This window comes from Rhineura floridana, chromosome 18 (genome assembly GCF_030035675.1).
Source record: "Rhineura floridana isolate rRhiFlo1 chromosome 18, rRhiFlo1.hap2, whole genome shotgun sequence".
In the NCBI taxonomy this organism is placed as follows: Eukaryota; Metazoa; Chordata; class Lepidosauria; order Squamata; family Rhineuridae; genus Rhineura; species Rhineura floridana.
In genome coordinates, this window is record NC_084497.1 from 27,246,309 (window position 1) to 27,265,023 (window position 18,715).

At 43.8% G+C, this 18,715-nt stretch overlaps 1 protein-coding gene across 16 annotated transcripts in view; it reads left to right on the forward strand.

Moving 5' to 3' along the window:
• The window catches only part of LOC133372935 (histone-lysine N-methyltransferase PRDM16-like), a 545,545-nt gene that overhangs the window by 427,601 nt on the left and 99,229 nt on the right, over positions 1 to 18,715 (forward strand). For all 16 annotated transcript variants that reach the window (XM_061602158.1, XM_061602152.1, XM_061602153.1 and 13 more), the window contains one exon: positions 12,463 to 12,565. In XM_061602158.1, coding sequence (XP_061458142.1) covers positions 12,463 to 12,565 — 103 coding nt within the window. The remainder of the gene's footprint in view (positions 1 to 12,462; positions 12,566 to 18,715) is intronic.

The window sequence follows — 18,715 nt, forward strand, 5'->3', positions numbered from 1 at the left end:
AGGTTTCTTGGAGCACTTCAAAAGCCCCCGGCACCTTTTTGAGGTGATAGTGGGAGATGAGGAGGTGGAGCACTGGGAGTAGGAAACTTAGGGTGCTTTCAATATGCAGTGGCAGAACTCGAAGCCATAAAAGTCCTGATTGTTGGTTGAACTTGAAAAGTTGTATTCATTGTAGGAGTGAGCACTGCTGTTGAGGCTTGAATTATATTCTTCGTTTCAGAGGGCTGAAAAGCTGTTAATTTGACTCAAGTTTCGTATTTTTTTCCCCTCCAGATTTTATTTTTGCCCTTTGGGTTTGTTTGCTTGCTTGCTTGCTTTCCAGTGCTTAGCAAAATGTATTGCAGCTATTGTTAATATATGCATATGTATAGAAGCAGTTTCTGATATTGAGTATTTTCTGGGGGAAATATATTAAAAACGGAGAGATAACATTCTTGAATCAGCAGGAAACTCTTCCACTCTGATATTGAATTATTTTGTTATAACACAACAATAACAACAAATCCCCTCGATAAGCAGATGTGGGGGGGGGGGAAACAAGGTTTCAGAGTATCTTTTATTTCTAAAATGCATCAATGTCCTAAAATGAGGCTCCCAAAGTGACTTACATTCTTTTCAACATTACTGACTAATTAAAGCTACCAAAAGTAGAATCAGGTTGTAGCTAAGTTCTGCTCAGAGTAGGCCCATTGAAATTAATGGGTGATAATCAATGCTAGACCTACTCAGAGAAGATCCACTAAAGTAAATAAATATCAGAGCTTGGAAGTAACTAGTTACAAGTAACGAATTACTTGTAATTCATTACTTTTTTGAGTAACGAGTGGGTAATTCCTTTACATTTTGATTGTAATAGAACTAGGAGTAATTTTACTACTTTTGTGGAGTAATTGTAATGTTTCCAGTATTACTTTTGGGCATTACTTGGGGAGGGGAGCAAGGGAAGTCTTCTGCTCCTCTGATTTGTGAATGAAAATCATGTGCCTCAAACTGGGCTTCTGTGCAGTATCATTCTTTCCTCATGCTCTGTGGATGGGTAGGAGGCGACGAGGGAGGAGGCGGAGAGTGAGACTGGGCGGAGTGGAGAAAACAATTGTTTTAAAAAATGGATAGTGGTGGTGAAGAATGGAGTGGAGGGAAAAAGGATCCGGAGGTCAAGAACATGGATAAAGGAGAAGGAGGCAGCAGCAGAATGGAGATAAAGAACTGTGGAGGTGAAAGATGACAACGTGTGTGTGAGAGAGAGAGACAGAGAGACAGAGAGAGAGAATACTGTGTTTGCACTTGGCACACAAAGTGGCCTCCCCCACCCTCTGTGGCTACTGTGCTGCATTTGCAGTATTTTAACTTTTTTGCATCTCAGGGGAAAATATTTGCTTGAGTAAGTGTCCCTTAGTTGGTGGCAGGGCAGGGTCTGGGAGGTGGTTCAGTGAGAGAGATTATGCTGTCTGTCTGAGTGGGGGGGGTTGCGCTTGGTTTGGCATGCAAAGATCTGAGCTGTGGCCTCTGCCTCCCTCCCCACCACCCTTACCAGCGGAGAGACCACCATTGCTATCTTATGAATACAAATAATTATTCTACTACCTCTGTATGTGCGTGTTTATTTTAATGTTGTTTTAGGCTACTTATTAGATGTGCAGCAGCCAAGGCCAGCACCTTGTAGGCTTTTTAAAAAAAAGTAACTGCAATGTAATTGTAGTGATTACTTTTGAGTAAAAGTAAAGTAATCAGTTACTTTCAGAGCAATTGTAATTGTAACGGTAATTACTACTTTTTTGGGCCATGTAACTGTAACTCTAATTTATTACTTTTTAAAAGTAATCTTCCAAGCTCTGATAAATATGACTAATTTTGGCTCATTAACTTCCTCGGGTCTACTCTGAATAGGACTAGCATTGGATAGAACCCCAGATTTTTTAAAAAAAACAGTGCAATCTTGGGCTTTGTTTTCCCTTCTTAATTTTGAAACATCAGCAAAGTGATGGCGTGGGAACAGTCCCATTATGTGCAAAGAAAAAGCAGTTGACATAGGAGCGTGATCTCGCTGAAACCCATTTCAACAAAACAATTTCTTTCTGACTTCCCCCACCCCTCCCAAATTGACGTTGCAACATTCTTCATCGTTTGGTGCCAAACTGCATTTCTCTGCCCAAACTGCTTAATTATTTTGGGAAATAATTTTAGAAGTGAACTGACGGTGAGGCTCATGTCATTCCTTTCCTTCTTAATACAGACGCCTTCTGTTTCTGAACTTTGGAAGCACCATTGTATTCATTAATACCGGAGGGGAAATAACATCTAAATGTTTTAATAGATGTGCCTGTGTCCAGCTATCTAATCTAGCCTTCACTAACCTGGTGCTCTCCAGAATCTAGATATCTTGGATGTCTGTAACTCCCATCCACCCCAAACAGCAGAGTCAGGTGGATATAGGATTGCATGGCTTAAGCAAAGTTACTGTAGCCTTTAGACTATAGCTGTGGGATTAGGTCTTATACTCAAAAGCTGGTTCAGAACTATCTGTGCTCAGGGGAACTTTTTTTTTAAAAAAAATCTTCATATTTACATTTTCAGTTGCGATAGTGTCATACACAGTACATGCATGGAATTAAATTCAAGATTGAAGGATTTTATTTAAAGACTAGGGTCTTTGTTTAATCTGTCTACTAGTACCCGCAAAATAATATTTCCAAAGATTTCAGCAAATTTGCAAAAATATCCCAGTGAACCAAACGGTGCTTATATGAATTCATTATCGTTAACAATGCATTTAACCTTAACAATATTTCCAGAAGAGCATTCTGACCAAAACCCCTATTCCACTAAACTACCGAGAGATTCTCATGAGCCAAACTATGTCTATGTTTATTCATTATAATTAGCAATTCATGTAATAGTACTGATATTGTGTGTTAATAATACCTGCATTTACCACTTTCCCAGGTGAATAAAGTTTCACCATAAACAAGTCCATTCAGCATTCTATTTAACACACAATTCATTGTTGCCACTGTCCTTCATCACAGGCAACTTAAACTGTTGTTGCTGTTTTCACAGTTGATTTTCTGGTGATCTCTCAGTTGTAAAACCAAACAGACAACTTGGTTTTATTTTATTTTTGCATTGCTAAACAGACACCATTTCAGGGACACACAAGTATGAAATGTAATTTTACATTTCAAATCATCTGATCAATACTTCTCTTTCCTCCTAGAATTTTTGAATCTCCCTTCATTCCCACCAAATAGGTAATAGCATCTTGTACCGTCTCCAATATTCACTAGAAAAGACAATAATGCTGGGGAAAGCTGAAGGGAGTGGAAAAAGAGGAAGGCCAAACAAGAGATTGATTAATTCCATAAAGGAAGCCACAGACCTGAACTTACAAGATCTGAACAGGGTGGTTCATGACAGATGTTATTGGAGGTCACTGATTCATAGGGCCACCATAAATCGAAATCCACTTGAAGGCACATAACAACAACTGTCTCCAAAATGTGAATCTCAAATGCCCTAAAAGGGAGCTTCAGAATGAATTAGTTGATACCGCTGACTCACATGGCAGTGAATGGTTTTTGAAACCTGCATATGTCTGACAAGCTCTTTGGTATTGGATAAGACGTGGTAGTCCTCTTGTCTTAGCCGATCCAGAATATTGTATCTCCTGCCCCTGATTCACCTTGTAGCTGCATCTAAGGGCTTTGTTATATACTTCTGATAGTCATTGGTAGCTATTATGCAGCAGTGACAAAAATCTCCCATTTGTTATGATCCATAATTCAACGATCCATATTTCTTCTCTTAATAATTTCTGGATCTTCCCTAGTCAAGATAGGGAGGGAAGGATCCGTCAGTTTGGGTTCTTTACATTTCTCCTAATTTCAGTCATTTCTGCAGCAATTTGCATTTAAAAGAAAAAAAGAAAAGCCTCATAAAAATTATTCAGCATTTTAGTGCAAATTTCTCCTAACAAACACATTTCTGTATGTAGCTTTCATTAATGTATACATTTTTACAAGCAAGTTCTCTTAATAGTTTTGTATGTTATTTTCACTCATATATTCATTTCATGTACACTTTCCCCCAATCTATGCATTTTTGTAAACACTGTTTGGTTGGATTGCACCATTTGGATAAGTGCAAATGTCTAAGGATGGCTGTATTTCAGCTGTTTTACTATTTTGGAAAGTGCAAATTTGATGGATTCGCCTTTAAATGCAAACAGAATAAAAATTCTCTACTATCCCTACTTGGGATAACTATGATCCAGCTCTTATACTGGTTGTATTTCTTGTACTGGTTCCAGATAGATTAATGACTCACCAAGGTTTTAGAGGACTTTTGATCCGTTTTAACTACAACCCCGGGTGATCAGAGGTTCTGAATTAATTTTGGCATTTTGATCCCCAGTTTTTCCAGAGTGCATTTATCTGGATTACCATTCCTTTGCTGCCTTCACATCTTGGGATGAATAGCTGCTCCACTGAGGCTTTTGGACTGAGGCATTCTGAACTTTGCATGAGAGTTCAAGAGAACATATCATCCTTCAGAAATGTCTTTTTTTTATTTTTTCCACGACGAGAGTAAACATTTGTTGCCTCGTTTTATAACACCTTGCCTTTCTGCTTCTGTGGAATTAGCAAATTAATTGGGTGCAAAGAATCATCATAGTTAAAAAGAGAGCCCAACGCATCCTTATCATTAATAATTTTCAAATGACTCTTTTTAAAAAAAAATGCCTGTTTACTAGTTGCTGAGAAAAAAAAGTGATGCCTCATCCAAATTGTCAGAAATTAAGGAAGTGTTCTCAAAGCTGCAGCGAGGTGACGTTAATCTGTGAAAACTGCAAAGAGTCCCCAGGTTCCTTACAAGACTAACACATTGTGCATAGCATGTGGTCTCTTAGACAACCACCTAGTCCTTCAGATGCACAAAGCAGACAGATTATTTAATCCATGGATTGCCTTCTACAGCACGAGCCTCTTGTTGCTGACTTGGAACTAAGGCTTACTCAATTTAATGGGACTCGCTCCCAGGTAAGTGCGCCAAGGTTTTCAACCTTAATGTCATCTTAGAAACCTTCTTTTCAATGATGATGATGATTTAATAGCATTTGCATGCCACTTAATAAGTCAAAAATCTCTAAGCAGTGTGGATGGGCAGAAGCCCCTGTGCCAGGCAGCTCACAAACCGACAGAATGTTATGCCTAGAAATCATCATCATCATCATCATCATCCATGGGATATTTATGTTTCCTTTTCTCAGGAATTGCAATGCATTGCAATTGGGTTGTTGATTGTTCTTGTTGTGGGGATTGTCTGTCCCCCCCACCAAAAAAAAAAAAGAAGCTAAAAAAGTTTTCAGCCAGTTTTGAGACTCAGGACGTCTGACTCCCATAACCCAAACTTCCTTTTCCTTTGAATTGCAATGGGGCCACAATCTCTCTGACATTCTTAACGCAGGGAGGCCAGTTTGATAAGAGCTGTGGGTGTATCTCAGCAAGTGACGTTTTTTGGGTACCCAGGCCGAGAGAAGATTAAGCAAAGGAAGGCTCTTTTTTTTGCAGGATACTGCAAAACTGAGCATATTATTGCAAAGATAGAAGTACCCCCCCCATCACCACCCTTTGGCTTCCCGAGACCTATAATATCTGCTATTTCTCTCTCATGGGGTCCAGAATGGTTTTTGTGGGCAGCTCTCTTGATTCCAGAATGATCCAGAGGAACACTCTAAATTTAACCTGGGTCTCTCCGATAGGGGAACTTGCACAGAGGAAACAGGTCAGCAATTTTAGTTTGTCATCCCTCTTTCTCTGATCCCAGCTTCCTTTCCTGTTCTTCTCTCTCTCCCCCTCACACTTTTGTCACCTTGCATTCTTCAGTCTGCCTGCCTTCTGTGGAGCCTTTTCGCCTCTGGTTTGCAATTCAGTGTGCGATGGGGCTGGGCTGTGGAAAGGGGACTAGCAGAAGCTTCTTAACTTGGAACGGTGCCTAGGCCAGGATCTAAAGTACAGTGGACTTAATTCCACACACCCAAGGGAGCTTTAAATCAATATCTGCCCCAGCTCACCACAACCCAGCATCATTCCCTTTCTTCCATCTCACTCTTGAAACGTAGATCAACCACTGGCTGATCTAGCTCAGGGTTGACTGCACAGACCGGCATTGGCTTTCCAGGATTTCAGGCTGGGGTCTGTCTCCTTGCCCTCCCTGGACTGAGCCTGAGATCTTCCATCTACTGCAGAGCTACAGCCTCTCCCTCTGCTCTGTGTGGGGGAACAGGGGTGGGGATTCTCTTCAGGTTGCATTTAAAGGCCAACCTGCCCAATCTGCATTTTTGGAAACAATCTGTGAGTGGAAACGCAGCCGATTGGAAATTTGCTGTTCTCTGGATTTTGCGGTGCAGTTCCCCAGACACGTAACGTGGACGAAAATGTGTGTGCTAGGGTAAAAGCTTGCATAGAAATGCATGCATAAAGGAAAACAACTTACCAAAAATGCATTATATTTGGGGAAACTGCTTTGCCAAAAAATTGCACGTTAGAGGAAATTGCATGCAATGAAATTGTATATTAAAATGCTAACTAATTTTCATGAGGACCTTTAAAAAAAAAAAAAAGTACCCAGTAATGTGGAGAATTGAATTTAAGGTTATAGCAAATGAGAAACTGAACCTGAAATTAGCAAGTTCATCCATCCCTGGTGACATGATATGAAGGTTGGTTATGCAAGTCTTGCTAGACACATGTAGGCCCAATATAAAGTTGCATCCAATTGTCAGTGTTACTCTGCGTAGGCCAATTGAAATTAATGGACAGAACTAACTTGGGTCCATTAATTTCAGTGGGTTTATTCTGGGTAAAACGTAGCTGAATTCAACTCGTACTCTTTGAAATTCAGCTCTCGGGAGGTTAGTGTTGAAACTGACTTTCTAAAAAGTCAAAGGCGAATTATGCAGAATTCCCCTTCAGCATCTCTAAAAATTGTTTTATCCACTGCACTCTCCCACAACTTGCTATGAAAGATGGTCCTTATTCGACGCCCCTGCCATGAGGTTATGATTGCTTTTTTTCTGACAGAGCGGGCCACCCCCCTTTGGAATGAATTTCTATTCATTTGCTTTGCAGCATTAAAAAAAATGGTTACGGGGGTGGTGGTGGTTTTAGCTTCAGTTTAACACTTAGGTTTATATGAGGCATGATGTCCTTCTTTAAGGATCCCCCTAAAGGAAGTTTTTCAGAGATGGCTCTGAAACTATTTCTAAATAAAAGAAAGAAAGATTGAGGGCGGAAGGGGGTAGAGCAGATTTTAGTGGGGGGGGAGTTGTAGCTATGCCCTGGGCACCGAATGTCATTTTAATTGGTAAACGGTGCCCCCTTGTGGATGAACTAAGAAGTCAAGAATGCAGAAGTGTCGCTCGGAACATTAGAATGCTTTTAGAAAGAAAACAGCAGTTCATGATCCAGCCTTATCCATTTATTAAAATTACATCTGACAGGCTATTTGGCTAAATATGTAAGAGATGTGTCAGAATGTGTTCACTTTAAAAGGGGAAGGGTAAACTGGGAAGAAACAATTGTTGTTTTATGCCTGTACAGGAAACTAGTGGGATTCTGTTCGTTCTGTCTTGTAGAGGAGTGTGTATATTATACACTGAATGAATCATTCTTTAAGGTTAAGCGTGAACAGAACAACGTTTCAACATCCCCACTGGAGCTGCTTCGGGGTATCGCCGAATTTCAGCTATAACCAAATTCAGGGCAAATTCAAGCAAAGCTTCTGAAGCATCTGTAGGATTTTCAAGGGGCATTTGGGGGGAGAAAAATAGATGAGAAAGAATTTTCCAGATGTCCATATGCTGCCCAAGTCAGCCTCTGAGGAACGATAAGATTTGTACCAACTGATGTATGTGCAGCTGGGATCGTTGCTGGCACTTTACTCTCTTATCCTCTGTGTAATGTTTTAACTGTCGCTAAGTTATTTTAATCATTGTTTTACAATATTTGCACTTCATATGTGTTGCTAACCTTCCAAGAAGGAAAGATAATATTGCAGGTTGCTTTAGGTTCTTATTCAAAGTTTCATCTATCTGTCTCGTAACAGTGCCACTTTGCATGACAAAAATGAAGGCATCTGCCTGACCTAAAGGAGCTGAAAATTGACATTTTAAGACTAGCCTTCCCCTCCAGATGCTGCTGCTGTTATTTATTAATTATATACCGCTTAATGCCCAGATAGGATTCTAAGTGGTTTATAAGTATTAAAACCAGACTTTTGCATTAAAATATAAATATAACTATTTAATCCAGGGCCTTTTGTGTCTGTGGCAGTACTTCCTGGTACTGAGTACTGACAAGTCTCTCTCTTTTCTTGCTGTCCATTGCATCAATTTTGTGCCAGCACCCAAGGCACTTTTATCAAGATATGAAATATCAGCATCTATCATTAAAATAAACAGTGCAGCAATTTAAACAGGAGACTTGGGCCTAGAGATTGGCAGGGTCAACAGGTGCATCTTCAGAAGCCAGTGGGATGCCAGCACAGGTTGGACTCCAGCTCCCATCATTGCTGGCTACTGGCCACGCTGGCTGGGGCTGATGAGAGCTGGAATCTAACAACATCTAGAGGGTTGCAGGTTGGGGAAAGGCTGTCGGGGATGCTTTAATTGGGATTCCTGCATTGAGCAGCGGGTTGGACTCTGTGGCCTTATAGGCCCCTTCCAGCTCTACGATTCTATGAAAGGAGAGACTGAAAGAACTGGGCATGCTTAGCCTTGAGGGGAGATATGATAGCACTCTTCAAGTCCTTGAAAGGTTGTCACACAGAGGAGGGCCGGGTTCTCTTCTCAATCATCCCAGAGTGCAGGAAATGGAATAATGGGCTCAGGTTAAGGAAGCCAGATTTCGGCTGAACATCAGGAAAAACTTCCTAACTGTTAGAGCCATACGACAATGGAACCAATGACCTAGAGAGGTAGTGGGCTCTCCGACACTGGGGGCCTTTAAGAGGCAGCTGGACAGCCACCTGTCGGGGATGCTTTGACTTGGATTTCTGTAATGAGCAGGAGGTTGGACTGCATAGCCTTATAGGCCCCTTCTAACTTTACTATTCTATGTTTTAGACAGAGGGGAAGGAAAGGGAAAGGAGAACCCAATGCTGGCTTGAGGTTTTCCAGGGCAGTTGGGCAATATGCTCCCTTTCCCTAAATATCCTCATTTCCTTCTCCTTGTCGCTATTATCGCTACCCACTCACGTCTCTCTCTCCCACCCCCACCAATCTGCACCAACCCCAGCAGGGAAACAAGAAGGCAGGTGATGATTACTGCTCCATCTCTTAGCTTCTCTCACTTGGAGAGCAGAGAAGAGCAAGCAGCCCCTCAAGGAAAAAGGATCGGGAGTTTCCAGGGACTGGCAATGGGCCCCTGTTCAGGCGTGGGGCTTAGCAGATACCCGATGATTCCAGACCCCAGTGCCAGCTTTGGATAGGTTTTTTTGCAAACATTTATGAACTGCCACCATTAAGAAAAAGTGTCATGGTGGTGAACAGCCTTAAAGTGTTGTTCTTGCATTTGTACTGAAGAACCAAAATTTCTGCAGCAAGTTTTGATTTTTTTTTAAATCCTCGTGAAAGTTCTCCAGCAGTTTAGTGCAAATTTCTGTTACACATTTTTGTCTGCAGTTTTGACTAATGCACACATTTTGCAAGCTATTTCTCATAACAGAATGCATGTTTGCATGTTATTTTCACTCATATACATTTTTCTGCACACTTTCTCCTAATCTATGCATTTTTTTGAACAATGCTTGGTTGACAAACTGCATCGGAAAATTTGGATAAGTGTGAATGCCAAAGGATGGCTGTGTGTCAGTTCTCCTGTTGTTTCAGAAAGTGCAATGATAGATTTGGCATGAAATACACACTGAATCAAAATTCTCACCCATCCTTAGTCTACTCTGAGTAAAATATAGCTGGCTACAACTCAGTGGATATATTCTGGGTATAACTTAGCTGGATACAACCCAAAATCAACAATGCAATTACATTTGTAAAATAAGTACAGAACACTTCACAAATCAGTAGATCAGCTTAATACGTCACACATAGCTGGATGACTCCCTGAGAGAAAGCCTGGGTGAACAGTTGACTTTTAAGCCCTAAATTCCAATACAATATGTGTCTGCCTGATGTTCATAGGGAGCACGTTCCAAAGGACAAGTGCCACCACACTTCAGGCCCTGGTCTAAATCGTCATAAGATGAACCTCGGATGCATACAAGTCTCTCTGTGTTAGCTACTTGCATTATTATGCATTTAGTTATTCGGTTAGAACAGGGTTTCCCAAAATGTAGTCTGCGACATGTCCACATTAAACATTCACATTGATTTTTAATTGCATTTTCATTGCTCATTTTTTTCTTGCATTGCATTTTGATTTGAATTCTACGGAATGCAAATTGTTATCCAGTAACATTCACCACAAGAAATAAAAGGAGCTATGAAATACAGTTTTTAAAAAATGATACAGCATCTAACGCAGCACATTACAGTTGGTACAACAGGCAGAAGAATGATTCAGTGGTCTGCCAAGACCATCAGCAATTTTCAAGCAGTGGGGGTGGGGAATTTGGGAAGCACAGAGTTAGAACACTGAAAAAAGGACAAGGGGGTGGATATTTTCCTGGCATTATTTCACCATCCTGCAGTCTTAGGTAATTTTATTTCTTTCCAGTCTTGAGTGAAGCACATCCTGGCCACAGGTAGAAGCTATAGAATAAGCTTCAGTTCTACCGATTTGATTTCTCCTTTTAAGATAACAAAGTAAAGTGATTGGGGAGTGGGGTGTGTGTGTGCCGGCTGGCAGTATCCTGTGCTTTGTTGAACAGTGGTCAAGATTTCTTTCTAACATTCTTGAAGATATGACTCTGCATTAGTATCCGCTATCAGCTTAATTGTTGATCATGTTCAAAGGAAGATATCTGTGGCATAATGCAGACTTGGATCATTGTTGTGCACGACTGGCTCAGATGGGAATCGTCCACTCTCAGTTTTGCAATGGCAAATTTATGTGGGGTTGCCCTTGGGCCTGGTTTGAAAGATCCAGGTAGTGCAGGATGCAGTGGCTAGATTGCTGGTGGGAGGGGCAGACGGCCAACTGTTTGTAACACCTTTGCTAAAATATTTCCACTGATTGCCCATAAGCTACCAGGCCAGGTTGTGTTGGTAGATGAAGCCATGGACAACTTAGATCCAGGACACCTTAAGGAGCACTTGAGCCCTGATGTTCTTGGATGATCACATAAATGATCCAGAGGAGCGCTGCTAGTTCTCTGCTGTTACAGAGGCCGGACTGGCTTCCACTAGACCATGTTGACGGTCCCATGCTGTGGAATGCTCTTCCAGCAGAGATTCTGCAGGCATCTTCTCTTTTGACATTTGGGCATCTCATGAAGACTTTTTATGCTGACAGGCCTTCGCAGCTGTGCTTTGATTGACTGGCCAATCACTTTAATGATTATTTGTGTTTTTTTTTAATGGTCTTTTATGTTTTATTGTTGTATATCACCTGGTATGGTGGTATAGGAATGCTTTTACAAATAAATCCAGTGGTATGATTCTCAAAGCAGCTGCCTGTTCAGGAAACTTATCTGTGATGGGGAATGTGTGGTTTTGGTGGTGGTGGTATCTTCCACGCAAAGTGGAGACTTAGAGATAATCACTGCTCCTTGGACTCCATTATGTCCACAAAACTCTCGCAAATGAGCAAACAGGTTTTCCCTGTTCACTTTGTGACTGACCCACAGATTACTATTGTATGCACAGGGTTTGGCTTGAAACGGATGTGGTCATTAGAGAGGTTTCTTCATGCACCAAAAGACACTGGCTCAGGGCTTTAACCCCAAAAGGAAGATGTTGGGCAGAGTTAAACAAAAGTCAGGCACTCACAACAAAAATAAGAGACAAATATTCCTTTCCCTCCCAGATATTACAGGGAGAAAACCCCAAGGAAAGCTCATCAGCCAGCATTCACAACAAAAAATATCACATTGATCCCGACGTAAGCCTATAAATTAATATTAATAGTCCATATGTTCAAATAGGTATCCAAATGAGACTGGCAATGATAAAGCATATTTATTTAGGGTTGCATCTAGTTAGCCATTGAAAGCAATGGACCTAAGTTAGCCTTGTTCATTAACTGCCATGGGTCTACTCTGAGTAGGACCAGCATTGGCCACAACCTGTCGTGTTTTTTCAGAGTCCATGACAATCTGGCAAACTTAGCATAGGAGCGATGGCAAGGACTGGAAGCTGACAGGAGCCACGATCAGAAAAGATGGATGGACAATTCTGTCTTTGTACATCCGTTCCCCCACAAAAAAATAACTATTCAGATGAAAGTGGCCGTGAAGATCTAATACTCTTTTTCTCTTCTCTCTCTCTCGTTTGTTGTCAATGTTTAGATTTATTATAAAGTTATTAAGGAAATAGAACCCGGACAAGAGCTGCTGATGTGCATGAAAGAAAATGCTTACCCTGCTGGGAGCATCCCACCCAGTTTGGAAGGTGAGAATCCCCCACCCTGCCACGCCACCTCTGCTTCCTTCGAGACACGAACTTCCCCAAACAGACAGGATGAAAGTGTACAGAGAGACATTTTTCTCCCTCTCCCATGATACTAGAACCCAGTGGTAGCTGGGGCTCATTGGGACTGGTGGGGTGGAAGGGGAGGTGCCCAACAGTCAGTGGAGCCACAGCCAATGACAGGCAGAGCCAGCTAATTCTAGTTATGTCCCCGCCCACCACCCTGCTGAGTTCTGGAAGGGTCAATGCTGAGACTGAGGAGGTGGAAGCTCACAGGCAGGGCCACCCCATGAACTGGTGGTTGTAAATAAGAAGTGTGGCAAGCGTGGCCGGCTGAGAGCAGACTGAGGCTGGTGGGGCAGCTCCCCGTTCGCCCTAGTGGACCAGCCTCCACTGAGAGAACCCAACGGTGTCATCCAATGAAGCAGAATGTTGGAAGACTCAGGACAGATGGGAGGAAGGACGTCTTCACACAGGGCATAGTTGGAAGCGATGGCCACCAACTGGGATGGCTTCAAAAGAGACAACCTCATGGAGGATAAGGCTATCAATGGCTACCAGCTGTGATGTCTATGTTGTACCTCCTGTCAGTATGCCTCTGAATGACAGCTTCATGGAATCGCAAGTGGGGTGAGCACTGCTGCACCCAGGTCTTTCTGGCGGGCTTCCCAGATGCATCTGGTTGGCCACTGTGGGACCAGGATGCTGGACTAGATGGGCCATTGACCTGATCCTGTAGCCAGGCTCTCCTCATGGTCTTTATTCCATACCATTGTGTGATTGTGGCATTTTTATCACAAGGTCCAGGTCTGTCAAGAAATAGACCATCCACAAAGGATGACAAATTGCCACCTATTTAATTTATCATCACCATCATCACATCTGTGCTGAGGAACTGATTTTTGGTGTGTAAACTGCTCTCTATTCTCTAAAATGAAATAGCTTGGGGGAGGGGGGTGAGATGCTTCATGCAGGCAGAAGGCCCCAGGTTCAATCCAAGGCATCTCCAGATAGAACTGGGCACGTCCCTTTTCTGAAATCCTGGACAGCCGCTGCCAGTCAGTGTCGATCAGAGGTCCCCAAACGGTGGTCCGCAAGCTTCACCCAGGTGCTCCATGGCATGTCCATATCAAACGTTCGTGATAACTTTAATTGTATTGTTCCTGCTTCATATTGTACTTTATTGTACTACAATTTGAATTCTATGGAATGCACATTGTGACACAGTAAAATACAATATGAGAAGCAGAAGATGCAATTAAAATGCAATGCAAACAGGCCGGACAATCATTCAGGGGTCCGCCAAGACCATCAGCAATTTTCAAGTGGTCCACAGGTCTAGACAATGCTGAGCTGGATGAATGAATGGTCTGACTCAGTATAAAGCAATGTCCTCTGTTCCTACGTCTTAAGTGAACGGCTGTAACTCTGTGGTAGAGCATCTGTTTTGCATGCAGAAGGCCCCTGGGCTAGGACTGCTTGCATGCAGAAGATAGGCCTGGGAATGTTGCCTGTCTGAAACCCTGGAGAGTTGCTGCCCTTCAGTGCAGACTTGAACTGAGCTGCATGGACCAATGGTCTGACTCTGTATAAGGCAGCTTCCTTTGGGTATGAGTCATGGTGTCACTGAGTCATCCCCCAAATGGGGCTTGTAAGCCAAACGGCATGATGAGGACCAGCCACGTGGTACAGTCCTCCTTGAACCGTACCACTTCTGATTGTTAGATGCGTTGATACTTAGGGAGGAAGTGAAATTTATTTATTTATTTTATTTATTTAATTAAGCTTATATACCGCCCGACTAGCAACAGCTCTCTGGGCGGTGAACATTAAAAATACAATAAAAATAACACAATACAGTATATCACAATACAAAACTGTACACAAAACTGTACAGTCTAAAATCAAAATATAATAATTTAGAATTAACAGGAATTAAAATGCCTCAGAGAAGAGAAAGGTTTTAACCTGGCGCCGAAAAGATGATAGTGTCGGCGCCAGGCGCACCTCCTCGGGGAGACCATTCCATAGCTCGGGGGCCACCACTGAGAAGGCCCTAGATCTTGTCACCACTCTCCGGGCTTCCCTATGAGTCGGAACCCGGAGGAGGGCCTTCGTAGTAGACCATAGTGTATGGGCCGGTTCATATTGGGAGAGGCATTCCGACAGATATCGTGGTCCCGTGCCATATAAGGCTTTATAGGTAAGTACCAACACTTTGAATCTGGCCCGGAAGCATATTGGAAGCCAGTGCAAACGGGCTAGCACAGGTGTTATATGCTCAGACCGCTTAGTTCTTGTTAGCAGTCTGGCCGCCGCATTTTGCACTAGCTGTAGCTTCCGAATCGTCTTCAAAGGTAGCCCTACGTAAAGCGCATTGCAGTAGTCCAGACGCGAGGTTACCATAGCATGTACCACTGATGAGAGGTCCTCCTTACTCAGATAGGGACGTAGCTGGGCTACCAACCGAAGTTGGTAGAACGCATTCCAGGCCACCGAGGCTACATGAGCCTCAAGTGTGAGGGAAGAGTCTAAGATGACTCCCAGACTACGCACCTGTTCCTTTAGGGGGAGTGTAACCCCATCCAGGACAGGGTATATATCCACCATCCGATCAGAGAAACCATCCACCAACAGCATCTCAGTCTTGTCAGGATTGAGTCTCAGTTTGTTAGTTCTCATCCAGTCCATTATCGCGGCCAGGCAACGGTTCAGCATGTCGACTGCCTCACCTGAAGAAGATGTAAAGGAGAAGTAGAGCTGCGTGTCATCAGCATACTGATGACAACGCACTCCAAAATTCCTGATGACCGCCCCCAGCGGCTTCATATAAATGTTAAAAAGCATGGGAGACAGAACCGAACCCTGCGGGACCCCACATTGGAGAACCCACGGTGTCGAGCAATGTTCCCCAAGCACTATCTTCTGGAGACGACCCGCTAAGTAGGCGCGGAACCACTGCCAAGCAGTGCCTCCAACTCCCAATTCCGCAAGCCTCTCCAGAAGGATACCATGGTCGATGGTATCAAAAGCCGCTGAGAGGTCAAGGAGAATCAACAGAGTTACACTCCCTCTGTCTCTCTCCCGACATAGGTCATCAAACAGGGCGACCAAGGCAGTCTCAGTGCCAAAACCAGGCCTGAACCCCGATTGAAATGGATCTAGATAATCGGTTTCATCCAATAGCGCCTGGAGCTGGTCAGCAACCACACGTTCCAGGATCTTGCCCAGGAACGGAACATTGGCTACTGGTCTGTAGCTGCTGAAATCCTCTGGGTCCAAGGAAGGTTTTTTCAGGAGTGGTCTCACTGCCGCCTCTTTCAGACAGCCAGGGACCACTCCCTCTCGTAAAGAGGCATTAATCACTTCCTTGGCCCAGCCAACTGTTCCTTCCTTGCTAGTTTTAATTAGCCAAGAGGGGCAAGGATCCAGTACCGAAGTGGTTGCACGAACCTGTCCAAGCACCTTGTCCACGTCCTCGAACTGAACCAACTGAAACTCATCCAACAAAACATGACAAGACTGTGCTCCGGACACCTCAGTAGGATTAACTGCTATTAAATAGGAGTCTAAGTCCCGGCGAATGCATGAGATCTTATGCTGGAAGTGTTCAGCAAATTTATTACATCGAGCTACCGATGTATCTGCCGTATCTTGTAGGCCTGGATGGAGTAGGCCACGAACCACTTTAAAAAGCTCCCGTGGGCGTGAGAGAGATGACTGAATAGTGGCGGCGAAATGTTGTTTTTTTGCCGCCCTCACCGCTCCTACATAGAGCTTAGTAGAAGCACGAACCAGCTCATAATTGCATTTGTCAGGAGTTCGTCTCCATCTCCGCTCAAGCCGCCTCCTGTCTTGTTTCATCGCTGTCAGCTCCGGAGTATACCAAGGAGCTGTATGAGCTCTACATAGGAGAGGGCGCGCAGGAGCAATCGTGTCAACAGCCCGGGTCATCTCTGTATTCCACAGATCGGCCAGGGCTTCGACAGGAGCGCCAGTCTTATCAGCCGGAAACCCCCCCAGAGCCTTTTGAAAACCTTCAGAATTCATTAATCTCCGGGGGCGGACCAATTTAATAGGTCCCCCACCCTTGCAGAGGGAAAAGGCTACTGAAAGTCTAAACTTCAGCAAGCAATGATCTGTCCATGACAATGGGAGAGATGTAAAACTCCCCACATCCAGATCACTATCCCCATGTCCGGTAGCAAAGACCAGGTCAAGAGTATGCCCCGATGTATGTGTTAGGCCACTAACATATTGAGACAGCCCCATGGTTGTCATGGCGGCCATGAAGTCCTGAGCTGCCCCAGACAAAGTAGCCTCAGCATGAATGTTGAGATCTCCCAGTACTAATAGTCTGGGGGATCTCAACAGTACCTCCGAGACCACTTCCGTCAGCTCAGTTAGGGAAGCCATTGGGCAGCAAGGTGGGCGGTACACCAAAAGGATTCCCAGTCTGTCCCTCTGGCCCAGCACAAGGTGCAAACACTCCAGACCAGTGATTGCATGGACATGGTGCTTGGTGAGTGAGATGGAACTCTTATAGAGCACAGCAACCCCACCTCCCTGACCCTCAGATCTACCATGATGCTGAACCAGATACCCCGGTGGGCAGAGCTGGGAGAGACTAACTCCTCCCTGTTCGCCCACCCAGGTCTCGGTTATACATGCCAGATCGGCCACCTCGTCCACAATCAAATCATGGACAAGGGAGGTTTTATTATGTACCGATCTGGCATTAAAGAGCAGCAACTGGAGATCTGAGAGTTGGCTGATAGGACAACCAACAACCCTGCGGGTATGAGAAGGACCAGAACGCGGCACAGCCACTACATGTCTGGGCCGCGTTCTCCTTACCTGGCACGTCCCTTTCATATCACCATACCTCCCTCTACCCATCACTACGGCAATTGGGGCCCCCTCAGGTCTCCCCTCTTGATGATAAAATCTCTTCCCGAGGCACATGATAAACTATACATACAAAAAACTCATATACATAAAAATACACATTCACTCACAACATACACTCATATAACACCCATTCATCCACTTCAAAACCACACAGAAGACACAGTCCCGTATTCTGTGCGCCCAAACGCCAGCTCTAAGACCGTTCTTCTTCCCACGTAAAACGCCACCTGGGGCCTGGTCCTGCAAGGTGCCCACGTGCAGAGCAGGAGCCCAAGAAGGAGAGAGGAGAGATGTTGGCCAAGCAGCAGCAGCAAAGCAGGCAGATGGCTCTCCCTCCCTGGGCGGTGATGGTCCTCTTCCCTTGCAGGCACTGGATCTCCCAAGCAAACAAAGCGGGTGGAGGGAGAAGACTACTAAAGGGCAGGGCTTAATTTAGGAAGATCTGTTAAGCATCATATATTTCATTTTTCCTTCCAAAATGACACATTTCTGAATCAACCCCAGGGGGGTGGGCGGGGGTGAACCCAAAAAAAACTTTACCTTGTTTGCAACAATGTTGCATTTTGACATCCTGCAGTATTTATCTACTTTCTCCTAAGAATGTATCAAGTAGCAGGCAGTTCCCGGCTAATTGGTCCCCAAACAATAATAACCTATCATCATCAAACATTTGACTTTTTAATACTTTGTCATTCTTTTCCTTCTTCCTTTTTTATCCCCTTTCTGCCTTCGACAAGGCACTCTCTCCCCACTTTTTTCCCCAGTGGAACTCTGAATTGCACAAGAAAGGAAATGTTAAAATGTTCCACACAAAGATAATTAAAATCTTTTTTCTACGAGAGCCGCAGCCAAATGCGGCAGACCCCCTTATCACGGCAGGAATTTTGAGCAGGGCTCTTGAATTCCTTTGAGATACAGTTCGGGTAGATTAGCATGTAGATGCTGCAATTAGGTTCCCCTTGGTCTCTTTGAAAGCTATTATGGCCTGATGTAATTTGTCTCTCCCCTCCCCTCACCCCACCCGGTTACTTTATTGCTATGTCCTGAGTGTTCCCAATAGAACATAACATACAAGGGTGTGACACAAACTTGAAAAAGAGGACAGACTAGCAGGAAAGAGTTGCCGTGTGAGAGTTCCACCACCCTTTAATGTCGTGAGTCCTAATCCAACCCCAGGGAATGTAAGAAGCTGCCTTATAACAAGTTAGACCATTGGTCCAT